Raw genomic sequence first — 20,980 nt, forward strand, 5'->3', positions numbered from 1 at the left:
TAACACATATGTTTTTCCAGCAGCAGACTATGATTGATAATGTCAAAAGCCGCACTGAAGTCTAACAAAACAGCACCCAGAATATTTTTATCATCCATTTCTCTCAGCCAATCATCAGTCATTTGTGTAAATGCTGTGCTTTGTTTAATGTCCTTCCCTATAAGTCAGTAAAATAGCATTGTATCTGGTCAAACACTATTTTTTCCCCAAAACTTTTCTAAGGGTTGGTAACAGGTCAGTAAACGGAGCTTTACTATTCTTGGGTAGCGGAATGACTTTAACTTCCCTCCAGGCCTGAGGGAACTTCCTAGTAGGCTTCAATTGAAGATGTATTTTTTCTTCAAATTTGTTTTCTTCTAATTTCTTGTAAATGCACCAACTGCTGCAGTGCCTTGGGTAACAAGGTCCTCAGTTCTGTAGATGTTAAATATATATCCTATATCACTGAGAAAAAGAATGACTAACCAGTTCAATAATTGTTATGCATGAATTGGAAATGTGTTTCATTTCCTGCAATTACCACCCTGCGGCCTGCGGGCTGGGTGTTTCATCAGTGCAACACTTTTTCCACTTGAGCCGGTCTCTCAGCTTTGGAGTGCAATGGAATTTGCCCGTCTAATAAATGAATAAAATTAATCCAATTGACAGTGTGAGATTAGATTCTAGATTGGAAACTGCTATAGGTACACTTTCAGTAGACAATGATTCACTGGTAATGGATTGTTAGAGAGTCCACACACACACACACACACACACACACACACACACACACACACACACACACACACACACACACACACACACACACACACACACACACACACACACACACACACACACACACACACACACACACACACACACACACACACACACACACACACACACACACACACACACACACACACACCCGCACGGATGGCAAGAACAGGACTATAGAAAAGAGTTGGACAGAAAGAGATTTAAAAAAAAACAAATAGAGAAGCAGAAGTTGAGTAGAACCTGAACATTTTGTACTGGAACATATTTTCCTGCCACAGGAAATAGCAAATAGTTCTGTGAAGAGATGATCAAATATTTCATGTGAAGTTGACTGCTTATGTTCTTACCTCCCACTTCACTTTAGTGCTTTAAAAGGACCACTCAGTCTCTCTCTCTCTCTCTCTCTCTCCTGCTCGCTCCCTGCCATCTCCTCCATTTGTCTCTGACTGTGTCCATTAGCTCTGGCCCTCGGAGTGAGGAAATGGTTTTAAAGCGTGTGTACCACTCTCACGTGAGTGGCAGTGTGGCCGAGTGGTTTTTCAGGGGACAAAACCTGATGCAACCCAAACGCTGTTAGAAAGGAAGATAAATGATCTGGAGTTTGGATTGTATTTTGTGCAGAAAGAACAAGAGAAATTGTGAAACTAGGAGAGCAAATTTCACTGTGAATTCACAGCTTTGGCCAGGTGTTATTCATGAATTATGTGTGTGTGTGTGTGTGTGTGTGTGTGTGTGTGTGGTGTGTGTGTGTGTGTGTGTGTGTGTGTGTGTGTGTGTGTGTGTGTGTGTGTGTGTGTGTGTGTGTGTGTGTGTGTGTGTGTGTGTTTGCGTCCTCCACTGGATTATTTATTAGTTATTCAGACCAGAGGAGGCTGGTGGAAGGAGCTGTAGGAGGATGGGCTCATTGTAATGGCTGGAATGGAGTCAGTGGAACAGAGTCAAACATGTTTCTTCCATGTGGTTGATGTGTTTGATTCCATTCCAACCATTAAAATGAGCCCGTTCTCCTATAGCTCCTCCCACCAGCCTCCACTGATTCAGATGTCCTTCTGAAAGAGACTTTGTCCCCTGTTACCTTACAGGAACCACAGGAACCACAAACACAATGACGTGGTTCCTTATCAACATGGTCGCATTACAAAACACATTTCAAGATAGTGACTTTTAATTATTGTAGTTAGTCACGTAAACTGACATTAGTTAAACGTAAAATGTATAGCGACATATTACTTCTAGGTTTATTACAGATTAGTACTTGTGTTAAAAACATGGAAACCATTAGTGAATACGAGGATGTAATATCTTCTCCGCGAATCAGAATCTTGTACACCGTATCAACAGTATAGAGTGCTCCTCATGTCTATATCCAGGCACCCAAGGGCCTACAAATTCATTAGAAGCATTCCCTGTTTATTTACATGGTGTGTTTGTGTCAAAAGCTATCTGCTCGTTGGTGTCGGGAAGCTTCTAAAGAAGACACAGGGACAGTTGTGCAGCACACAAGGAAGTTGTCACATCAAGGTCAAGGGTCAGACAACAACAGTGCCTGGACGGCTGGGCAGCTGAGCTGTTGGGTGTCTGGGCTGGCATACATCCGGTCACACACATCTCTGCCCTACCCTGATTCACACTTGGACAGGGCAGAGATCTGGCACATCAGGTTCAAGGATCACCCATTAGCCCAGGCATGGGAACACACTGTTGCTGTCTTGTCTGGCCCTTCAACTAGATGTGCCATCTCCTGAGTGTGGTGGTACTATCCAGGTTAATTCTCAATGTGGCCAAGGTCAACGCTGCTGGGTGTCTGGGCTGTCACACATCAGACCACACTTTGGGCCGGTCAGAGATCTAGTCTGGCAGAACCGATATCGAGGATTTAATGTGGTGTTCTGATGATAGAACTATGAAGGTGTTCCATTTTTCTGTGAAAGTGTTAGAGTTCTGGGAAATGCAACAACAACCCTGAGCTGGACCAGGGTAGCCGATCACTGGACTAGTTAGTGTCAATGAGAACAGACCTTCTTTATTGGACATTGTTTTAGGAATGTCATGACTTCCGCCGAAGTCGGTTCCTCTCCTTGTTCAGGCGGCGTTCGACGGTCGACGTCACCGGTCTTCTAGCCATCGCCGATCCACCTTTCATTTTCCATTTGTTTTGTCTTGTTTTCCTGCACACCTGGTTTTCATCTCCTACTAATTACTATGTGTATTTAGCCCTCTGTTCCCTCCTTGTCTGTGTGGGGTATTGTTTATTGCCAGGTTGGCACGCTTCTGGTTGCGCCGGGTTTTATTTTGTACCCGTGCTTTGTGGCAGTCGGTACTTTGTTTGGGGTACTTTGTGCTGCCTCATTTGTTCTTTGGGCATTTGTTTTTGTGACGCAATTGCGTTCTGTTTTATGATTGCCTAAGTCAAGTGATTTGTCCACTCATCTCTGCTCTCCTGCGCCTGACTTCCATGCCCCAGCTACACCCACCACTGACAAGGAATTACTCCTTTAGGCCTTAGTGTCCTGGTTGTCAATGGGAGATTTGGCAACGTGAGACAAATCAACTTATAGCCTTTTCCTGCAGTCAAATGACCTAGTAGCCTCATGGGTGGAATTTCATTATTTTGTATTTTACATTTTTTTATTTCACCTTTATTTAACCAGGTAAGCTAGTTGAGAACAAGTTCCCATTTACAACTGTTCTCAAATCCAATATTATAGCATTAATTAATAAACATTATTTCAAAAAAGCTGTCGAAAATCCTGTGTTTCCGGTTTTGTTATATTTCAGTATTCTGTGATGTATATAAAGTGTAATATTGGGATGCAAACTGAAAATGTAATCCATTTCACCTCTATATCTGACATGGTTCAGGTGTCTTCTTTCTTTAAGTCCATAACCATGTGTGTGAGGTGTATATTTTTCTTTCAGAGTAGATTTGTTTAAGACTACCAAGAAACACTGTGTGTGACCTTGATTTAGCCCACTGCTGTAAAAACTGTCCAGAGGCTAAAATATTTGAATTAGCTTCATAAAACAAATCGTGATCCAGTAATTTCACAATTCGTTTTAGGAAGGACTACAGTATATTGTTAGTGGCAAAACTTCTACAGTCTATACAGTACAGTCTGTTGAGTAAAATAACTAATTGGGACGTCAAAGTAGAGGACCCGAACGGAACCGAGGACAATCAGACCCGGACCTGATGACCTCCAGACTTAGACCCTACCCATACTGTAATGGGTCCGGAGCTAGACCAGACCCGATTGGACCCAGGTGACAACAAAACTATGTTTATCAGCCAAGTTGCTCTTCTGGTTTATGAATATGTCTTTGTATGTTGGCTAAGCTTTATAGAAGTCAATCAATCTAATTAGTGTAAATGAAATATGCTACAGGCTATGCAGAGCCGTGGTTTATCAGCTTTAATTAATTACATCGACCCTGAGACCCTATGACAATGAAACAGGACCCAACCCGACAAGACAGAAAAGTTAGAATTTTGGAATCTCTCTGGTATTCGGGTGGTTCCGTGAAGACCTCTACATCAAAGTACAACTCTCCAACAACTTTTATAAAAGTAGTCATTCATTTTTTAATTCATTTTAATTTATGGCAATCCATTGAAAGCCTTTCACAACACACCGTATGACAACGATCATGTACAATTAAAACCGATTCAAAGAAAAAAATGGGGACCATGCAATTTAGAAACCCAGAGAGTTAAACAACAAACATGGAAAGAGGTGTATAAAAAAAAAATAGTTAAAAAAGTATTAAACAATGAACTGTGTTCAACATGCTGGTCGGCTACAGTTTCCCCATGGGTGATATCTCCTATCAAGAGAGCTTACCCTAACAACAGAAATGGCCAGGCACGAGAGACCAAACAGAAGAGAAAGCAAACAGTCCACTGAACTTGCTGCCATTACTTGCCACTACCATGCACATAATCCGGGTAAGATGGTGTCTATGTTACAGATGTTGGCATGAAATATAAAACACTTTCTTGTCTTTGTACCCCAGGTGAGTGGATGGATGTACAGTACACAATCTGGCAACCCTACAGATCAGGATTTGAGGAGAGATGTTGTCTTTCTATATAGAAATAGAACTACTAGAATCAACATGCCTATTCAAGTCAATGTGCAATTCTATTCATTTTTATTGTAATGTACTCTGCAGATTAAATGGCTTATTATCACACACATTCCAGAACAAAATAAACAAGGATATTATCATATGATATATCAATACGATCATCATCATCTCCCCCCCAAAATAATAAAACACAAACTCTGGAAGTACCAGTACACCTTTAAGGAATAGAATAAAGTGCTTTCCTTAAAGTTGATGGGGAGGAATATGTATTGTTGTAAAGTACTAATTATCAAACACACAGTCCTAATACTTTAGGTCTAAATCACTCCAACTCTGAACTCTATATCACTCCAACTCTTAAGAGGACGGAGTTGTATAAAGGATGGCAAAATGAACTTTTCCAAAATTACCCCTTCTGATTCCAGGAAATCTTTCACCATGGATTTCTGGAAAACCTCTACATTTTTGGTATATAGTTACCGTAATTATGCACCCCTGGTTCCTTAACAGGCTTGTTTGGAATGCTGTCTACAGTATGATTAAGGCCTACAGATTATTGATCTATCTAGGAGATCTCTCTGTCTTTGTATGCTGCCCAGCGGGTGACCAGACTATGTCTATACTTCACAACTTGATTTAATTTGAGCCTGGCTTCATCTGATTATAATACAATAATGGCTTGTTCTCAGGGAGCATAGAGGCTGAGAGAGAGAGAGAGAGAGAGACAGAGAGAAACAGAGAGACAGAGAGAGAGAGAGAGAGAGAGACAGAGAGACAGAGAGACAGAGAGAGAGAGAGATATAAAGGACTGATGGGCGAGTTATTGTTGATCATGAAAAGGATTCAATAGAATGAAATATTCTTCAAGTGGATACATTTACTGGCTTTATCCGAAGAGGTTTAATATCAATAGACAAAAATCCATTCACTATGGAAAGAGAGAGATGGAAAGAGAGAGATGGAAAGAGAGAGATGGAAAGAGAGAGATGGAATGAGAGAGAATAAACTAATAAATAGTTGAAAGAGTATTCGATTTTTTTTTGTGCTTTTGAATTGCGTAATGATATGTATATTTAAAATATCTTTGACTGATCCCAAATATGACCTGGTCAACTATCAAAACCAATACTTATGATGATGTATGTTACAGTTGTGGTTATGTATGTCACAGTTATGATGACGTCACAGACAGGTTGTACCAATTGCTGTGCTGGTTGTTGAAGTATCTCGCCCTTGTGCTTTACCATATCGTTAACTATCTAACTAACTGTGTGTTGTAGAGAAATCTAAACCGGGAAGGTACGTAGAAATGATAAAATAACTAAAGAAATACATTATATATCCTTATATATCCATGCCACTTTGATACATTATAAATACAGGCATACGGGGAAATTTCATCCTACACAAACATGCTTTGAAATGTAAAGCAAGAGAAGAATCAATAACTTATGGGAGTACAAAAAACTTTGTGAAGCAATGAAACAAAAAATTACAAATACATTTCTTTTTTTCACCTTGAATGATGAAGCTACAAATCAACATGTGGACATGTCTGAGGCCCAAAACAAACTAGTAAACTAAAAACATCACCACCTTAACACACACGCTCCAGTACACCAATCACATGCAAGATCAAAGGTCGAAGGTGAGAGGTCAGAGTTCATATAAGGGTTCCACTTGGCCGGTTAGATGACCACTCCACAGACAGGCACAAGTTTCAACCACAACATGACCCCTCGATCACACCTGCTCTTAAACAATACAAGAGAAAACAGTCACAGGCCCATGTATGTTGATAAAAAGACAATTCATCGATCACCAAGTCCTTGTATGGCACAGCAACATATATTCTCTCCATGGCAGTCTCTCTTTTCCTCCAGAGACAAACAGAATAGATAGAACCACAATGAACAGAAACACTGTTGTCTTCCCCAGTCCAGAGAGTTACCTGTCCCGGGAGAGTTCTGACACAAACACCTGTTGCTTTAATAGCTTCCTCTTACATCACTTCCTGTCCCGATGTTCCAATCAGGAAGTAGACAGAGAGTTCCCCTCGCATGATTCCTAGGGGTTGCAAATCTTTGCCGCTGTCTCTCTCATCAGTACTCAGTGTAAAGGTGTGTGTGTGTGTGTGTGTGAGGTGGTCAGATCTGTGTGTGGTGTGTGTGTCCAGAGGGTGTGTAGGGAGGCGGTGCAGGGTTGGGTTTGATGCCCCGACTCTTCATATAAGAGATGAACTGATCAGGGATCTCAGCCAGGACGTCCTTGGCTAGCCGAGCCATACTGAGGACATGGTTCCCTGTGCGATCCATGTAGTCTCTGAATGGGACAAACTGACAGGGAGAGACAAAATACCTTATGACAACTTCTCATAACCTCTTATGAATATGACATTGTAAATAAACACTTAAAATGTACAGTTTGTTTTACAATCGCTAGGATCCATTTCTCAATACTTAGGTCACTTTTTCAAAACTCTTCACACAGTGAACACAACAGCAGTCTATGGGGGCTAAACTATGGATCATTTTTCATTGCTTTGGCACAATTGTCATGAATTCTTTTCTCACTCAGACCAAACCACCACCAAAACTCTATGTACTTACAGGCCAATTTGCAAATGTTTACATACTCTTTTCAAAACTGTTAAACTTAAGTTCCAAACCTAACATAACACAACATTGAATATGACAGCAATTTACTACATTTCTACAGTAATACCGTATTGAAATATATTCCACATCTAAACAATTAAATACTATCAAACCAATTAGACCAACCACAGCTGATTCCCATTGTAGCTGAAGACCTGCCCAGGTGTTAGTCTGTCAATTACATTACCATCTATACAAAAGGAGACATCTGAGGAATAATGCTGTACTGTAATGTAAACATGGACCCAGACAGAGATAGAGAAGTGGCAGACAGAGGAAGAAGAGTGGCTGGGAGAGGGAGAGGAGTACGTACGTGTGGTGGAAGAAGACTGAGAGGAAGATCAAGAGCTGTAGTCTCAGATGAGATTAGGGCTACTATAAATTATAATGTAATAAATCATGATCTATCAATGAGAGTGGCTGGTCTGAGAGTGCAGCCAAATCTGCAATGCTCAACAGTTGCATCTATTATGAGAAATTTCCGGCAAAACAGCAGGTAAGATGTGCATTCTGCAAGGGCATCTGACTGAACTGCACATTACAGAAGTAAATTGAGCAAAGCCTCTAAACCCATTTGTGTGTAATTGTTCTGCTTAGGACCCAACAGTTACCTCCCACGCATTCTCACTGCTGTGCAGGAAACTGCAATCGTTGATATGGTCATCAGAAACAATGGCATAAAACTCACAGAGATTCGGGACAGTGTTGGCAGACAACATTACATTTAGAAATATTCACAATGACTATTTCTAGAGTCCTGAAACATCAAGTCAGGATGAAGCAGTTGTACACTGTCCCCTTTGGGAGGAACTCTGAACGAGTCAAGCAACTCAGGAACCAATATGTTCAGGTCAGATGACTATAAAATACAGAACTGCTTTTGAACAAAACCAAACAGGGCAGAGGGACACAATGGCATGTTTTTAGGTATAATGTAAACTACCATAATAGCCAACTCTTATGTTGCCATGTGGATTTATTTTAGAGAGTCATGGAGATTGAAGCCAGGCGAACAACCCACATATTCATCTTTGTGGATGAGGCTGGTTTCAACTTGGCCAAAACACAGCGGTGAGGAAGGAACGTGATTGGGAAAAGAGCCACAGTGGATGTCCCGGGCCAGAGGGGTGCCAACATCACAATGTGTGCAGCAGTATCCTCTGATGGATTGCTGTTACACAAACCGCTAATTGGACCATACAACACTGGCCAACGTTTGTAATTGTATGGCAAATGTATGGCAAATGTGGCATTTCACCAGTCCCGTGCAGTCAGAGTGGTTTGCAGACCATCCCAGGATGGTGTCACTTTTCCTCCCACCTTACTCTCCATTCCTCAACCCCATAGAGGAATTATTTTCCTCATGGAGGTGGAAGGTTTATGGCCACCATCCACATGATCAAATGTCCCTCCTAGACGCAATGAATGCTGGATGCCTGGACATACGTATCTGCAGAAGATCGCCAGGGATGGACCAGACATGCCAAAATATTCTTTCCTAGGTGAATTGCTGAAGATGACATAAGATGTGATGTGGATGAGAACCTGTGGTTAAATGCAGAAGACAGGGTTGACTAGCGTTGCTACTGTATCTGCATCGGTAGATGGTGTATATGCAAATACTTGTATTTTGGAATCAATCAATGCCAAATAATGACATAAAACATATTGAAGCATATTGCATCATGTCTGATTCATTCCTGTAACATATACTGCAGTGAATTCTAAACAATAGAGAGGTGTCATTCTTGTTTTGTAAAATTTGACAAAAGAAAACATTGTGTAATGCTACCTGCTGTTAGTGTTGTTTAGGTCATTGTTTTATGAGTGACAACGTGTGCTTGTTGGGTGACAACCTTTGCTAGTGTTATGGAAGAACGAGTTGATTTGAGACATGTTTGAAGTGTTTTGGTAGTTTTAGTGCATTTTGGACGTGAAATTAACTGCTGTGCCAAGCTGAAAGTTAGTTAGGAGAACTGTGTGAAGAGTTTTGAAAAAGTGACCTAAGTATTGAGAAATGGGTCCTAGCGGTTGTAAAAATTTTAAATGAATGCTTAAATAATGCCACAATACCCCTCACTGGAGAAAGACCTCCTAGGGAAAACCAGGACATTTCAACTGGTCAAGAAAAGCTGTGTTTGTTCGTAGCTGTGTTCATGGCCTGTGTGACTTACTACAGTGTGTGTGTGTGTGTGAGTCACCTGGACAATGTCTCTCTCTGCCAGCTTCCCTCTGGAAGAGATTCTGATGTCATCACCATCCAACTCCACCATGGCTGCAGGGTTAAGAGAACAAAACACACATCAAACACACACCAAACACGCACAAGAACACTTTTAAAATCAAATCAAGCAGCAGCTAGTCTTCCTGGGCTCCACAAAAAACACAAGATATGACAAGTAACAAAACACTGATGATACAATGATAAACAAGGACAGTCACACAATTGTAAAATACAACGATATACAAACAATACAACTAAAACAATGTGTGTGCTAGAGTGTGTGTGCTTGTGTGTGTGTGTTAGTGTGTATGTCCGTTTGTGTGTGTGTGTGTTCGTGTTTGTGTGTGTGTTCGTGTGTGTGTGTGTGTCCTCACAGTCCACACCGTTCCATTAAATGTTGATTAATCAATCAATTTTTAAAGGTCATTTTGCGTGAGTCATTGGAGATTTCGTATAACACTGTGCGTTGGCGTGAATATGTTTTGGACTTGGGGACTGTGAAGAGACCCCTGGTGGCATGTCTTATGGGGTATGAATGGGTGTCTGAGCTGAATGTTATTTGATTATGCAGACAATCTGGAATTTTCATCACAGTGATATTTCTCATCAAAACTACAAGAGAAGCAGTTCATCTCTCCTCAACCAGGAAAGACATGGTATGCATGTTGTTGATGTTAGCTCTGTATGTGCGGTTAAGGGCAAGGTGCGCTGCTCTGTTTTGAGGCAGCTGCAGCTTTGCCAGGTCTTTCTTTGCTGCACTTGACCATATTACCAGACAGTAATCAAGATGGGACAAGATGGGACAAGACCAGAGCCTGGACAACTAGTACAGATTATTTTTGTGTCAAATATTTTTAGACATACCCCTCTCCATCATTACAACAACTTGTTCTCATTGAGATGAACTGAGTTGATGTGCAGGGGTACGAGGTAATTGAAGTAGCTATATACACAGGGTTCCAGTACTGAGTTGATGTGCAGGGGTACGAGGTAATTGAAGTAGCTATATACACAGGGTTCCAGTACTGAGTTGATGTGCAGGGGTACGAGGTAATTGAGGTAGATATGTACAGTACCAGTCAAAGTTTGGACACACATACTCATTCAAGGGTATTTCTTTATTTTTATATTTTTATTATTTTCTATATTGTAGAATAATAGTGAAGACATCAAAAGTATGAAATAACACATATGAAATTATGTAACGACAAAAAAAGTGTTAAAGAAATCAAAATATATTTTATATTTGAGATTCTTCAAAGTAGCCACCCTTTGCCTCGATGACAGCTTTGCACACTCTTGGCATTCTCTCAACCAGATTCATGAGGTAGTCACCTGGAATGCATTTCAATTAACAAATGCGCCTTTTTAAAAGTTAATTTGTGGAATTTCTTTCATTCTTAATGCGTTTGAGCCAATCATTTGTGTTGTGACAAGGTAGGGGTGGTATACAGAAGATAGCCCAATTTTGTAAAAGACCAAGTTCATATTATGGCAAGAACATCTCAAATAAGCAAAGAGAAACGACACATCTCAACATCAACTGTTTAGAGGAGACTGCGTGAATCAGGCCTTCATGGTCGAATTGCTGCAAAGAAACCATTACTAAAGGACACCAATAAGAAGTAGAGACTTGCTTGGGCCAAGAAACACGAGCAATGGACATTAGACTGGTGGAAATCTGTCCTTTGGTCTGATGAGTCCAAATTTTTGATTTTTGGTTCCAACCTCCGTGTCTTTGTGAGACAGAGTAGGTGAACGGATGATCTCTTTATGTGTGGTTCCCACCGTGAAGCATGGAGGAGGAGGTGTGATGGTGTGGGGGTGCTTTGCTGGTGACACTGTCAGTGATTTATTTAGCATTAAAGGCATACTTATCCAGCATGGTTACCACAGCATTATGCAGGGATATGCCATCCCATCTGGTTTGCCCTTAGTGGAACTGTCACACGCGTCAAAAGGAGTAGACCAAGGTGCAGCGTGGAATATGTTCATCTCGTAGTTTAATGAAAGAGAATGACCACTTTACAAATTAAACAAAAAATGACAGCAGACAGTTCCGTCAGGTACTTACAACTAAACGGAAAATAACTACCCACAAAAAAACAAGGAAAAACAGGCTGCCTAAGTATGGCTTCCAATCAGAGACAACGATAGACACCTGCCTCTGATTGGAAACCATACCCGGCCAAAACATAGAACACAAAACATAGAATGCCCACCCACCTATCACACCCTGGCCTAACTAAACAGAGAAAACACAGCTCTCCTAGGTCAGGGCGTGACAGGAACTATCATTTGTTTTTCAACAGGACAATGACCCAACACACCTCCAGGCTGTGTAAGGGCTATTTGACCAAGAAGGGGAGTGATGGAGTACTGCATCAGATGACCTGGCCTCCACAATCACCCGACCTCAACCCAATTGAGATGGTTTGGGAGGAGTTGGACCGCACAGTGAAGGAAAAGCAGCCAACAAGTGCTAAGCATATGTGGGAACTCGTTCAAAACTGTTGGAAAAACTTTCCAGGTGAAGCTGGTTGAGAGAATGCCAAGATTGTGCAAAGCTGTCATCAAGGCAAAAGGTGGCTACTAAGAATCTCAAATATAAAATATATTTTGATTTGTTTAACACTTTTTTGGTTACAACATGATTCCATATGTGTTATTTCATAGTATTTATATCTTCACTATTATTCTACAATGTAGAAAATAGTAAAAAATTAAGAGAAACCCTTGAATGAGTAGGTGTGTCCAAACTTTTGACTGGTACTGTACATCTAACTAAGAATGAAGTGACAGATATTGAACAGCATCATATGTGATGAGTCAAAAAGTTTGTAATAAAAAGTGTCAATGCAGAGAGTTAAATAGTTAACCACAGCTACTTAGCAGTCATATAGCGGTCTTATGGCTTGGGGGTAGAAGCTTCATACCAGGTCCTGTTGGTTCCAGACTTAATGCATCGGTCCCACTTACCGTGTGGTAGCAGGGAGAACAGTCTATGACTTGGGTGGCTGGAGTCTTTGACCGTTTTTAGGGCCTTCCTCTGACACCGCCTTGTTATACAGGTCCTGGATGACAGGGAGCTCGGCTCCAGTGATGTATTGGGCTGTACTCAGTATTCTCTGTAGCGCCTTGCGGTCAGATGCCATGCAGTTGCCATACCAGGCGGTGATGCAGTCAGTCAAGATGTACTCAATGGTGAGGATCTGTTGGCCCATGGCAAATCTTTCCAGCCTCCTGAGGGGGAAGAGGCGCTGTCGTGCCCTCTTCATGACTGTGTTGGTGTGTGTGTGGACCATGATCCTTAGTGATGTGAACACCTATGAACTTGAAGCTCTCGACCCGCTTCACTGAAGTCCCATCGATGTGAATTAGGGTGTGCTCAGCCCTCCGTTTCTTATAGTTCACAATCAGCTCCTTTGTCTTGCTGACATTGAGGGAGAGGTTGTGGTTCTGGCACCACACTGCCAGGTTACTGACCTATCTCCCTATCTCCCTATCTCATCGTCGTCGGTGATCAGGCCTAACCCATCGCGTTGTCTGTAAACTTAATGATGGTGTTGGAGTCGGCCACGCAGTCGTGGGAGTACAGGAAGGGACTAAGCATGGACCCTTGAGGGGCCCCGTGATGAGGGTCAGCATGGTGGATGTGTTGTTGCCTACCCTCACCACCTGGAGGCGGCTCGTCAGGAAGTCCAGGATCCAGAAGCAGAAGGAGGTGTTCAGTCCCAGGATCTTTAGCTTAGCCATGAGCTTGGAGGGCACTATGGTGTTGAACGCTGAGCTGTAGTCAATGAACAGTATTCTCACGTAGGTGTTCCTTTTGTCCAGGTGGGATAGGGCAGTGTGGAGTGCAATAGAGATTTTGTCATCTGTGGATCTGTTGGTGAGGTATGTACATTGGAGTGGATCCAGGGTGTCTGGGATGATGGTGTTGATGTGAGCCATGACCAGCCTTTACATTTTTTTTCATGGCTACAGATGTGAGTTATTTTCATAAACGCTTCAGATTCTACCTCTGACAGGAACCACATTAATGTTGAGGTGATCTGTCTCAATTCTAATCTATTCTGCCTGACGATAGAGCATCTAATAATCATCAGCTCGTTAATCAGAACTCTACTTGAAATTCATAAGAACTCCTAAGAACCCTGATGAACCCAGCCATTAGCCCTGACCACTTCAAACTACATTACACCAAAACCCATTCAACCCCATACTACAATACTTCCCTCTCTCTCTCTCTCTCTCCTCTCTCTCTCTCTCTCTCCTCTCTCTTCTCCTCTCTCTCTCTCTCCTCTCCTCTCTCTTTCTCTCTCTCTCCTCGCTCTCTCTCCCTCTCTCTCTCTCTCTCTCTCCCTCTCTCTTCTCTCTCTCCTCTCTCTCTCTCCCTCTCTCTCTCTCTCTCCCTCCTCTCTCTTCTCTCTCTCTCCCTCTCTCTTCTCTCTCTCCCCCCTCTCTCTCCCTCGCTCTCTCTCCCTCTCTCTCTCTCTCTCTCTCTTTCTCTCTCTCCCCCCCTCTCTCTCCCTCGCTCTCTCTCCCTCCCTCTCTCTCTCTATCTCTATCTCTCTCCCTCTCTCTCTCCCTCTCTCCCTCTCTCTCTCCCTCTCTCTCTCCCTCTCTCTCTCCTCTATTGAATCAAAATTAGTTGCTAATTGTCTTGCAGGTCATTCGTCTGACTAATTGCTAGAAACGAGAGCAGCAACACAGCACCTGGCTACAGCACAGCACCTGGCTTCTGCATGTCTGAATTGTATAAATTTAATCAGTTAATCATGGACTCACTCTCAATCAATTATCTTTCAGGGCAGGCTAATGGTAATGATGAGAACGTGGACCGGCTGCAGAGTGCCTTTTGATTAGTCTGAATGTATTAAAAATCAGCGTCATACATTATAAATAATATATCAGTAGATCTGGGTAAAGTTTAAACAGTAAATATCAGGTAAAGGTTTAAACATTAAGTCTAAACAGGTCTTTATAACATTTTAGGTCCAGCACTCAGAGAACAGCAAATGTGATTATTGAGCAATAATACCAGGTAGTCATTTTTTTCTTGATATTGGTATCGAAAACTACTACAACAACAGGTATTGTAAACTACAACAACAGGTATTGTAACCTACAACAACAGGTATTGTAAACTACAACAACAGGTATTGTAAACTACAACAACAGGTATTGTAAACTACAACAACAGGTATTGTAAACTACAACAACAGGTATTGTAACCTGTAAGTGAAAATGTTTCAGGTCCGCTGCAGTATGTGTAGTAATGTTGTACTGGTCATCTGTATCTCAGTTAGTAGATCATGACACTGGCAACACCAACACGGTGGGTTCCATTCCCGGGACCAGCCGTACGTAAAATCAATACACTCATAACTGTAAGTTGCTTTGGATATAGTGTAACAGTGTAGGTTCCGTCCCTCTCTTCGCCCCAACCTGGGCTCGAACCAGGGATCCTTGCACACATCAACAACTGACACCCACCGAAGCATCGTTACCCATCGCGCCACAAAAGCCGCGGCCCTTGCAAAGCAAGGGGAAACCCTACTTCAAGTCTCAGAGCGAGTGACGTCACTGATTGAAATGCTATTAGCGCGCACCACCGCTAACTAACTAGCCATTTCACATCGGTTACAATAGCATCTGTTACATGGCATATACTATATTAACAGTAATAATGTCAAGAAAAGGAGATGAAGCTTCTTACCGTCAAACTCAGCCTGTCCCACTCCGACGATGATGATGGACATGGGCAGTTTAGCCCCCTGAGGAGAAGAACAGGAATATACTGTTACGTTATACACACTCTGCTACAGGGACATCACAGCTCTGAACACAGGTACATCACAGCTCTGAACACAGGTACATCACAGCTCTGAGCACAGGTACATCACAGCTCTGAACACAGGTACATCACAGCTCTGAACACAGGTACATCACAGCTCTGAACACAGGTACATCACAGTTCTGAACACAGGTACATCACAGCCCTGAACACAGGGACATCACAGCTCTGAACACAGGTACATCACAGCTCTGAACACAGGTACATCACAGCTCTGAACACAGGTACATCACAGCTCTGAACACAGGTACATCACAGCTCTGAACACAGGTACATCACAGCTCTGAGCACAGGTACATCACAGCTCTGAACACAGGTACATCACAGCTCTGAACACAGGTACATCACAGCTCTGAACACAGGGACATCACAGCCCTGAACACAGGGACATCACAGCCCTGAACAGGGCTACAGGCTCTCTTTCTGTTTCTCGCTGTTTCTCTCTCTCTCTCTTTCTGTTTCTCTGTCTTTCTGTTTCGCTCTCTCTCTTGCTCTCTCTCTCTCGCTCTCTCTCTCTTTCTGTTTCTCTCTCTCTCTTTGTTTCTTTCTGTTTCGCTCTCTCTTTCTGTTTCTCTCTCTCTTTCTGTTTCTCTCTGTCCCCTCTCCCTCTCCTCTCTCTCTTTCTCAACAATGGTCCTCAGCTAAATAAAGGCAGGAGGAATTGTCTCGGGATCTTGCTAAATTAGTTGACAAAACACCTGTCTCCCCATGAATCCTGAGCGGACGTTTAACACCCAGTTCTCTTGTTCCTCTGGTGTTTTTACAACCCAAATCCAATTTTCCTGCTTCTCCCCCTGTCGTTGCTCTTATCTTCAAGAGACAGTGTGTGTGTGTGTGTGTGTGTGTGTGTGTGTGTGTGTGTGTGTGTGTGTGTGTGTGTGTGTGTGTGTGTGCGTGCGTGCGTGCGTGCGTGCGTGCGTGCGTGCGTGCGTGCGTGCGTGCGTGCGTGTGTGTTTAGTCAGTACATTTAAGGCTGGTTAATCTCTGGACGGTAGTGATGAAACTCTCCTCATCCACTGATGAAACTGAACACGTTCCCTGAGCAGAGAAGACAGCCTAAAGCCGGTGTTATTACTAATGTAGGTTTGACAAAAGTCTGAGCATTTCTTGAAAGTGTTTGGTACTTTCATTTGTCAAAAAAAGGCATAGCATAATATTCCATATAGTTGAGCACAAAAGATAGCAAGATAGCAACAAAGACAACATGAAGTAAAAAAACAACCGCAGAAGCACTCTGACGTGTTGGGAGTATACATATGATATAGGTACACAGAACACCTCCGTTTCCTAAGGCAGTGATAAAACACTGGTAAAGTGTTGATTAGATAGGAGTTGGGAGACTGAAGATGCTTGTGAGGTAGGAGTGGAGGGATGGGGGGAGGGGCCGATTCTCTATCACCACGGCAACCCATCCCACCAATCACCTTCCCAGCCACTCCTAAGACACGCCCTCCGGAGCAGGAACAGGACATGGTGGAAGCTGCTCCTAGACGCTGATCTTCGGAGACCATTAACCCTAATGTTTAAGGATGGGGTAGCTAATCTGAAATACTTGTTCATTATTTGTGCCTAAATCATTTTTATGTTGAGTTTATTTCACAAGTCATGACTAACATATAGTACGAGGTGGCGAGAGCTTCTTCTGTTTCTTTCTTGTCCTTTCTGTTTTTAGCGCAAAATATATAAATGACCACAAAGTATCAGTGTTCAACAGAGCTCCTGTCACAGTCCCCCCCCAGTCCCCCCCCCCCCCCCACACACACACACAGTCATCAGTGCATCACACGTCAACCAAAAATAACCCGTCTTCCATGTCCCATTTATGCCATCCCCTCTCATCATGTTGATTGACAGCTGAGTTCCACAGCCATGAGAAAACAAAAAACACACAGTCAATCTTCCCTAGTTGCCATACCCGTACAAAAAGAAAAACATGAAAAAATGATGTGAAATAAAAACATGTGAATTGTTTATTTATTTATTTTTAATCTTCAATCAGACACGTGTGAAGTTTCACATGTACATTTTTCACGTTTCTCCCTTGTGAAAAAAATGATCCCGACTTTTATTTCTCCACACGTTTATTTTTCACAGGTATATTTGCAGCACTTCCAGCTACATCAGGTTTCTCATCCAGGGACCCCAAAGATGTTTTATAACTAACCCAAGATAGACCACAGCCTGTCGTTACCAATGGGAGCAAATGAATCATAGTGGGCAGAACAAACAAGAAGGTGGGCAGAGGCAAGCACGAGCTAGCGAGATCCTATTGGCGTGTTCTAGCATGTATTTTCCTATTTCCATTAGGGAACGCCTACTCAATTCGCCCTTTGCACTCTTTCTAATCAATTACATTTTTTCAAACTTTGGCAAAGGGTAAAGTCTACCAAACATAGTCCACTCTGTTCATAACAGATTCTAGTTTTAGGAACAGAAAACTATATTGACATTAAATCTTTCATCGATGAGAAAATTTGCAGTGAGTGGGAAATGCCAACCCGATGCATAAGATTTATACATTCGGTGAAACATCTGGTTCATTGTTGTAACTGTGCCAACCCAGCTTGGCTTCAGAGGCAAATCAGCAGTGGGAAGCTACAGTATGTTGTTGGAATGAATCAACTTGTAAATACTCTCCTGCAACCCACCTCACCCAATGTGGCGTGGATCTGTTCTTTTTTCAAAGTATTTCTATTTACTTCGGATCTAGAATCCCTCAACTGAAGCTAGCCAGCTAACTACCTACCAGCTATCAGTCAGCAAACCATTGCTAGCGGTCATCAGCTAACCTTTAGCTCGGAAAGCTCTCGCCAGTTTGAAAAACGTGACTCAAACCAGAGCATAACGGACGTATTATTATTTGTTATTTTTTTCCCCCCATTCTGCATTAGCCTCGAATAGCCCCCGTGATATGAAACTTTTCAGGGAAGTTAGGAACAAATATACACAGGCAGTTAGAAAAGCTAAGGCTAGCTTTTTCAAACAAAAATTTGCATCCTGTAGTACCAACTCAAAAAAGTTCTGGGACACTGTAAAGTCCATGGAGAATAAGAGCATCTCCTCCCAGCTGCCCACTGCTCTGAGGCTAGGAAGCACTGTTACCACCGATAAATCCACTATAATTGAACATTTCAATAAGCATTTCTCTACGGCTGGCCATGCTATCCACCTGGCTACCCCTACCCCGGTCAACTGCCCGGCACCCTCCACAGCAACCCACCAAAGCCCCCACCATTTCTCCTTCACCCAAATCCAGATAGTGGATGTTCTGAAAGAGCTGCAAAATCTGGACCCATACAAATCAGCCGGGCTAGACAATCTGGACCCTCTCTTTCTAAAATTATCTGCCGAAATTGTTGCAACCTCTATTACTAGCCTGTTCAACCTCTCTTTCATATCGTCTGAGATTCCCAAAGATTGGAAAGCTGCCGCGGTCATCCCCCTCTTCAAAAGGGGTGACACTCTAGACCCAAACTGCTACAGACCTATATCTATCCTACCCTGTCTTTCTAAGGTCTTCGAAAGCCAAGTTAACAAACAGATTACCGACCATTTCGAATCCCACCATACCTTCTCTGCTATGCAATCTGGTTTCCGAGCTGGTCATAGGTGCACCTCAGCCACGCTCAAGGTCCTAAACGACATCCTAACCGTCATCGATAAGAGACATTACTGTGCAGCCGTATTCATCGACCTGGCCAAGGCTTTCGACTCTGTCAATCACCACATTTTTATTGGCAGACTCGACAGCCTTTGTTTCTCAAATGATTGCCTCGCCTGGTTTACCAACTACTTCTCTGATAGAGTTCAGTGTGTCAAATCGGAGGGCCTGTTGTCCGGACCTCTGGCTGTCTCTATGGGTGTGCCACAGGGTTCAATTCTCAGGCCGACTCTCTTCTCTGTATACATCAATGATGTTGCTCTTGCTGCTGGTGATTCTCTGATCCACCTCTATGCAGACAACACCATTCTGTATACTTCTGGCCCCTCTTTGGACACTGTGTTAACTAACCTCCAGACGAGCTTCAATGCCATACAACTCTCCTTCGGTGGCCTCCAACTGCTCTTAAACGCAAGTAAAACTAAATGCATGCTAATCAATCGATCACTGCCCGCACCTGCCCGCCCGTCCAGCATCACTAGTCTGGACGGTTCTGACTTAGAATACGTGGACAACTACAAATACCTGGGTGTCTGGTTAGAGTGTAAACTCTCCTTCCAGACTCACGTTAAGCATCTCCAATCCAAAATTAAATCTAGAATCGGCTTCCTATATCGCAACAAAGCATCCTTCACTCATGCTGCCAAACATACCCTCGTAAAACTGACCATCCTACCGATCCTCGACTTCGGTGATGTCATCTATAAAATAGCCTCCAACACTCTACTCAACAAACTGGAGGCAGTCTATCACAGTGCCATCCGTTTTGTCACCAAAGCCCCATACACTACCCACCATTGCGACCTGTACGCTCTCGTTGGTTGGCCCTTGCTTCATACTCGTTGCCAAACCCACTGGCTCCAGGTCATCTACAAGTCTCTGCTAGGTAAAGCCCCGCCTTACCTCAGCTCACTGGTCACCATAGCAGCACCCACCCGTAGCACGCGCTCCAGCAGGTATATCTCACTGGTCATCCCCCAAAGCCAATTCCTCCTTTGGTCGTCTTTCCTTCCAGTTCTCTGCTGCCAATGACTGGAACGAACTGCAAAAATCACTGAAGCTGGAGACTCATATCTCCCTCACTTTAAGCACCAGCTGTCAGAGCAGCTCACAGATCACTACACCTGTACATAGCCCATCTGTAAACAGCCCATCTATCTACCTACCTCATCCCCATACTGTATTTATTTATTTATCTTGCTCCTTTGCACCCCAGTATCTCTACTTGCACATTCATCTTCTGCACATCTACCATTCCAGTGTTTAATTGCTATATTGTAATTACTTCGCCACCATGGCCTATTTATTGCCTTAACTTACCTCATTTGCACTCACTGTATGTAGACTTTTTGTTTTCTTTTGTTCTACTGTATTATTGACTGTATGTTTTTTTTATACCATGCGTAACTCTGTGTTGTTGTATGTTGTCGAATTGCTATGCTTTATCTTGGCCAGGTCGCAGTTGTAAATGAGAACTTGTTCTCAACTAGCCTACCTGGTTAAATAAAGGTGAAATAAAATAAAATAAAATCAACATCACCAATGATACAAAGGCCAGGGTAGCATCACCAATGATACAAAGGCCAGGGTAGCATCACCAATGATACAAAGGCCAGGGTAACATCACCAATCATACAAAGGCCAGGGTAACATCACCAATGATAGGGAAAATTGCAGGAAAGAGAGTGCCATTTGATTTAAGCACGTTGTCCCCCCCACACAATTTT

The 20,980-nt window shown here is 42.7% G+C and overlaps 1 protein-coding gene across 1 annotated transcript in view; it reads right to left on the reverse strand.

Moving 5' to 3' along the window:
- Positions 1-4,320: 4,320 nt before the first annotated feature.
- The window catches only part of LOC115207363 (copine-8-like), a 61,963-nt gene continuing 45,303 nt past the window's right edge, over positions 4,321-20,980 (reverse strand). Inside the window, exons 11-13 of the mRNA XM_029774387.1 lie at positions 15,455-15,512; positions 9,710-9,783; positions 4,321-7,187 (exon numbers count right to left, since the gene is read on the reverse strand). Coding sequence (XP_029630247.1) covers positions 6,999-7,187; positions 9,710-9,783; positions 15,455-15,512 — 321 coding nt within the window. The 3' untranslated portion in view covers positions 4,321-6,998. The remainder of the gene's footprint in view (positions 7,188-9,709; positions 9,784-15,454; positions 15,513-20,980) is intronic.

This window comes from Salmo trutta, chromosome 14 (assembly GCF_901001165.1).
Source record: "Salmo trutta chromosome 14, fSalTru1.1, whole genome shotgun sequence".
Taxonomy (NCBI): Eukaryota; Metazoa; Chordata; class Actinopteri; order Salmoniformes; family Salmonidae; genus Salmo; species Salmo trutta.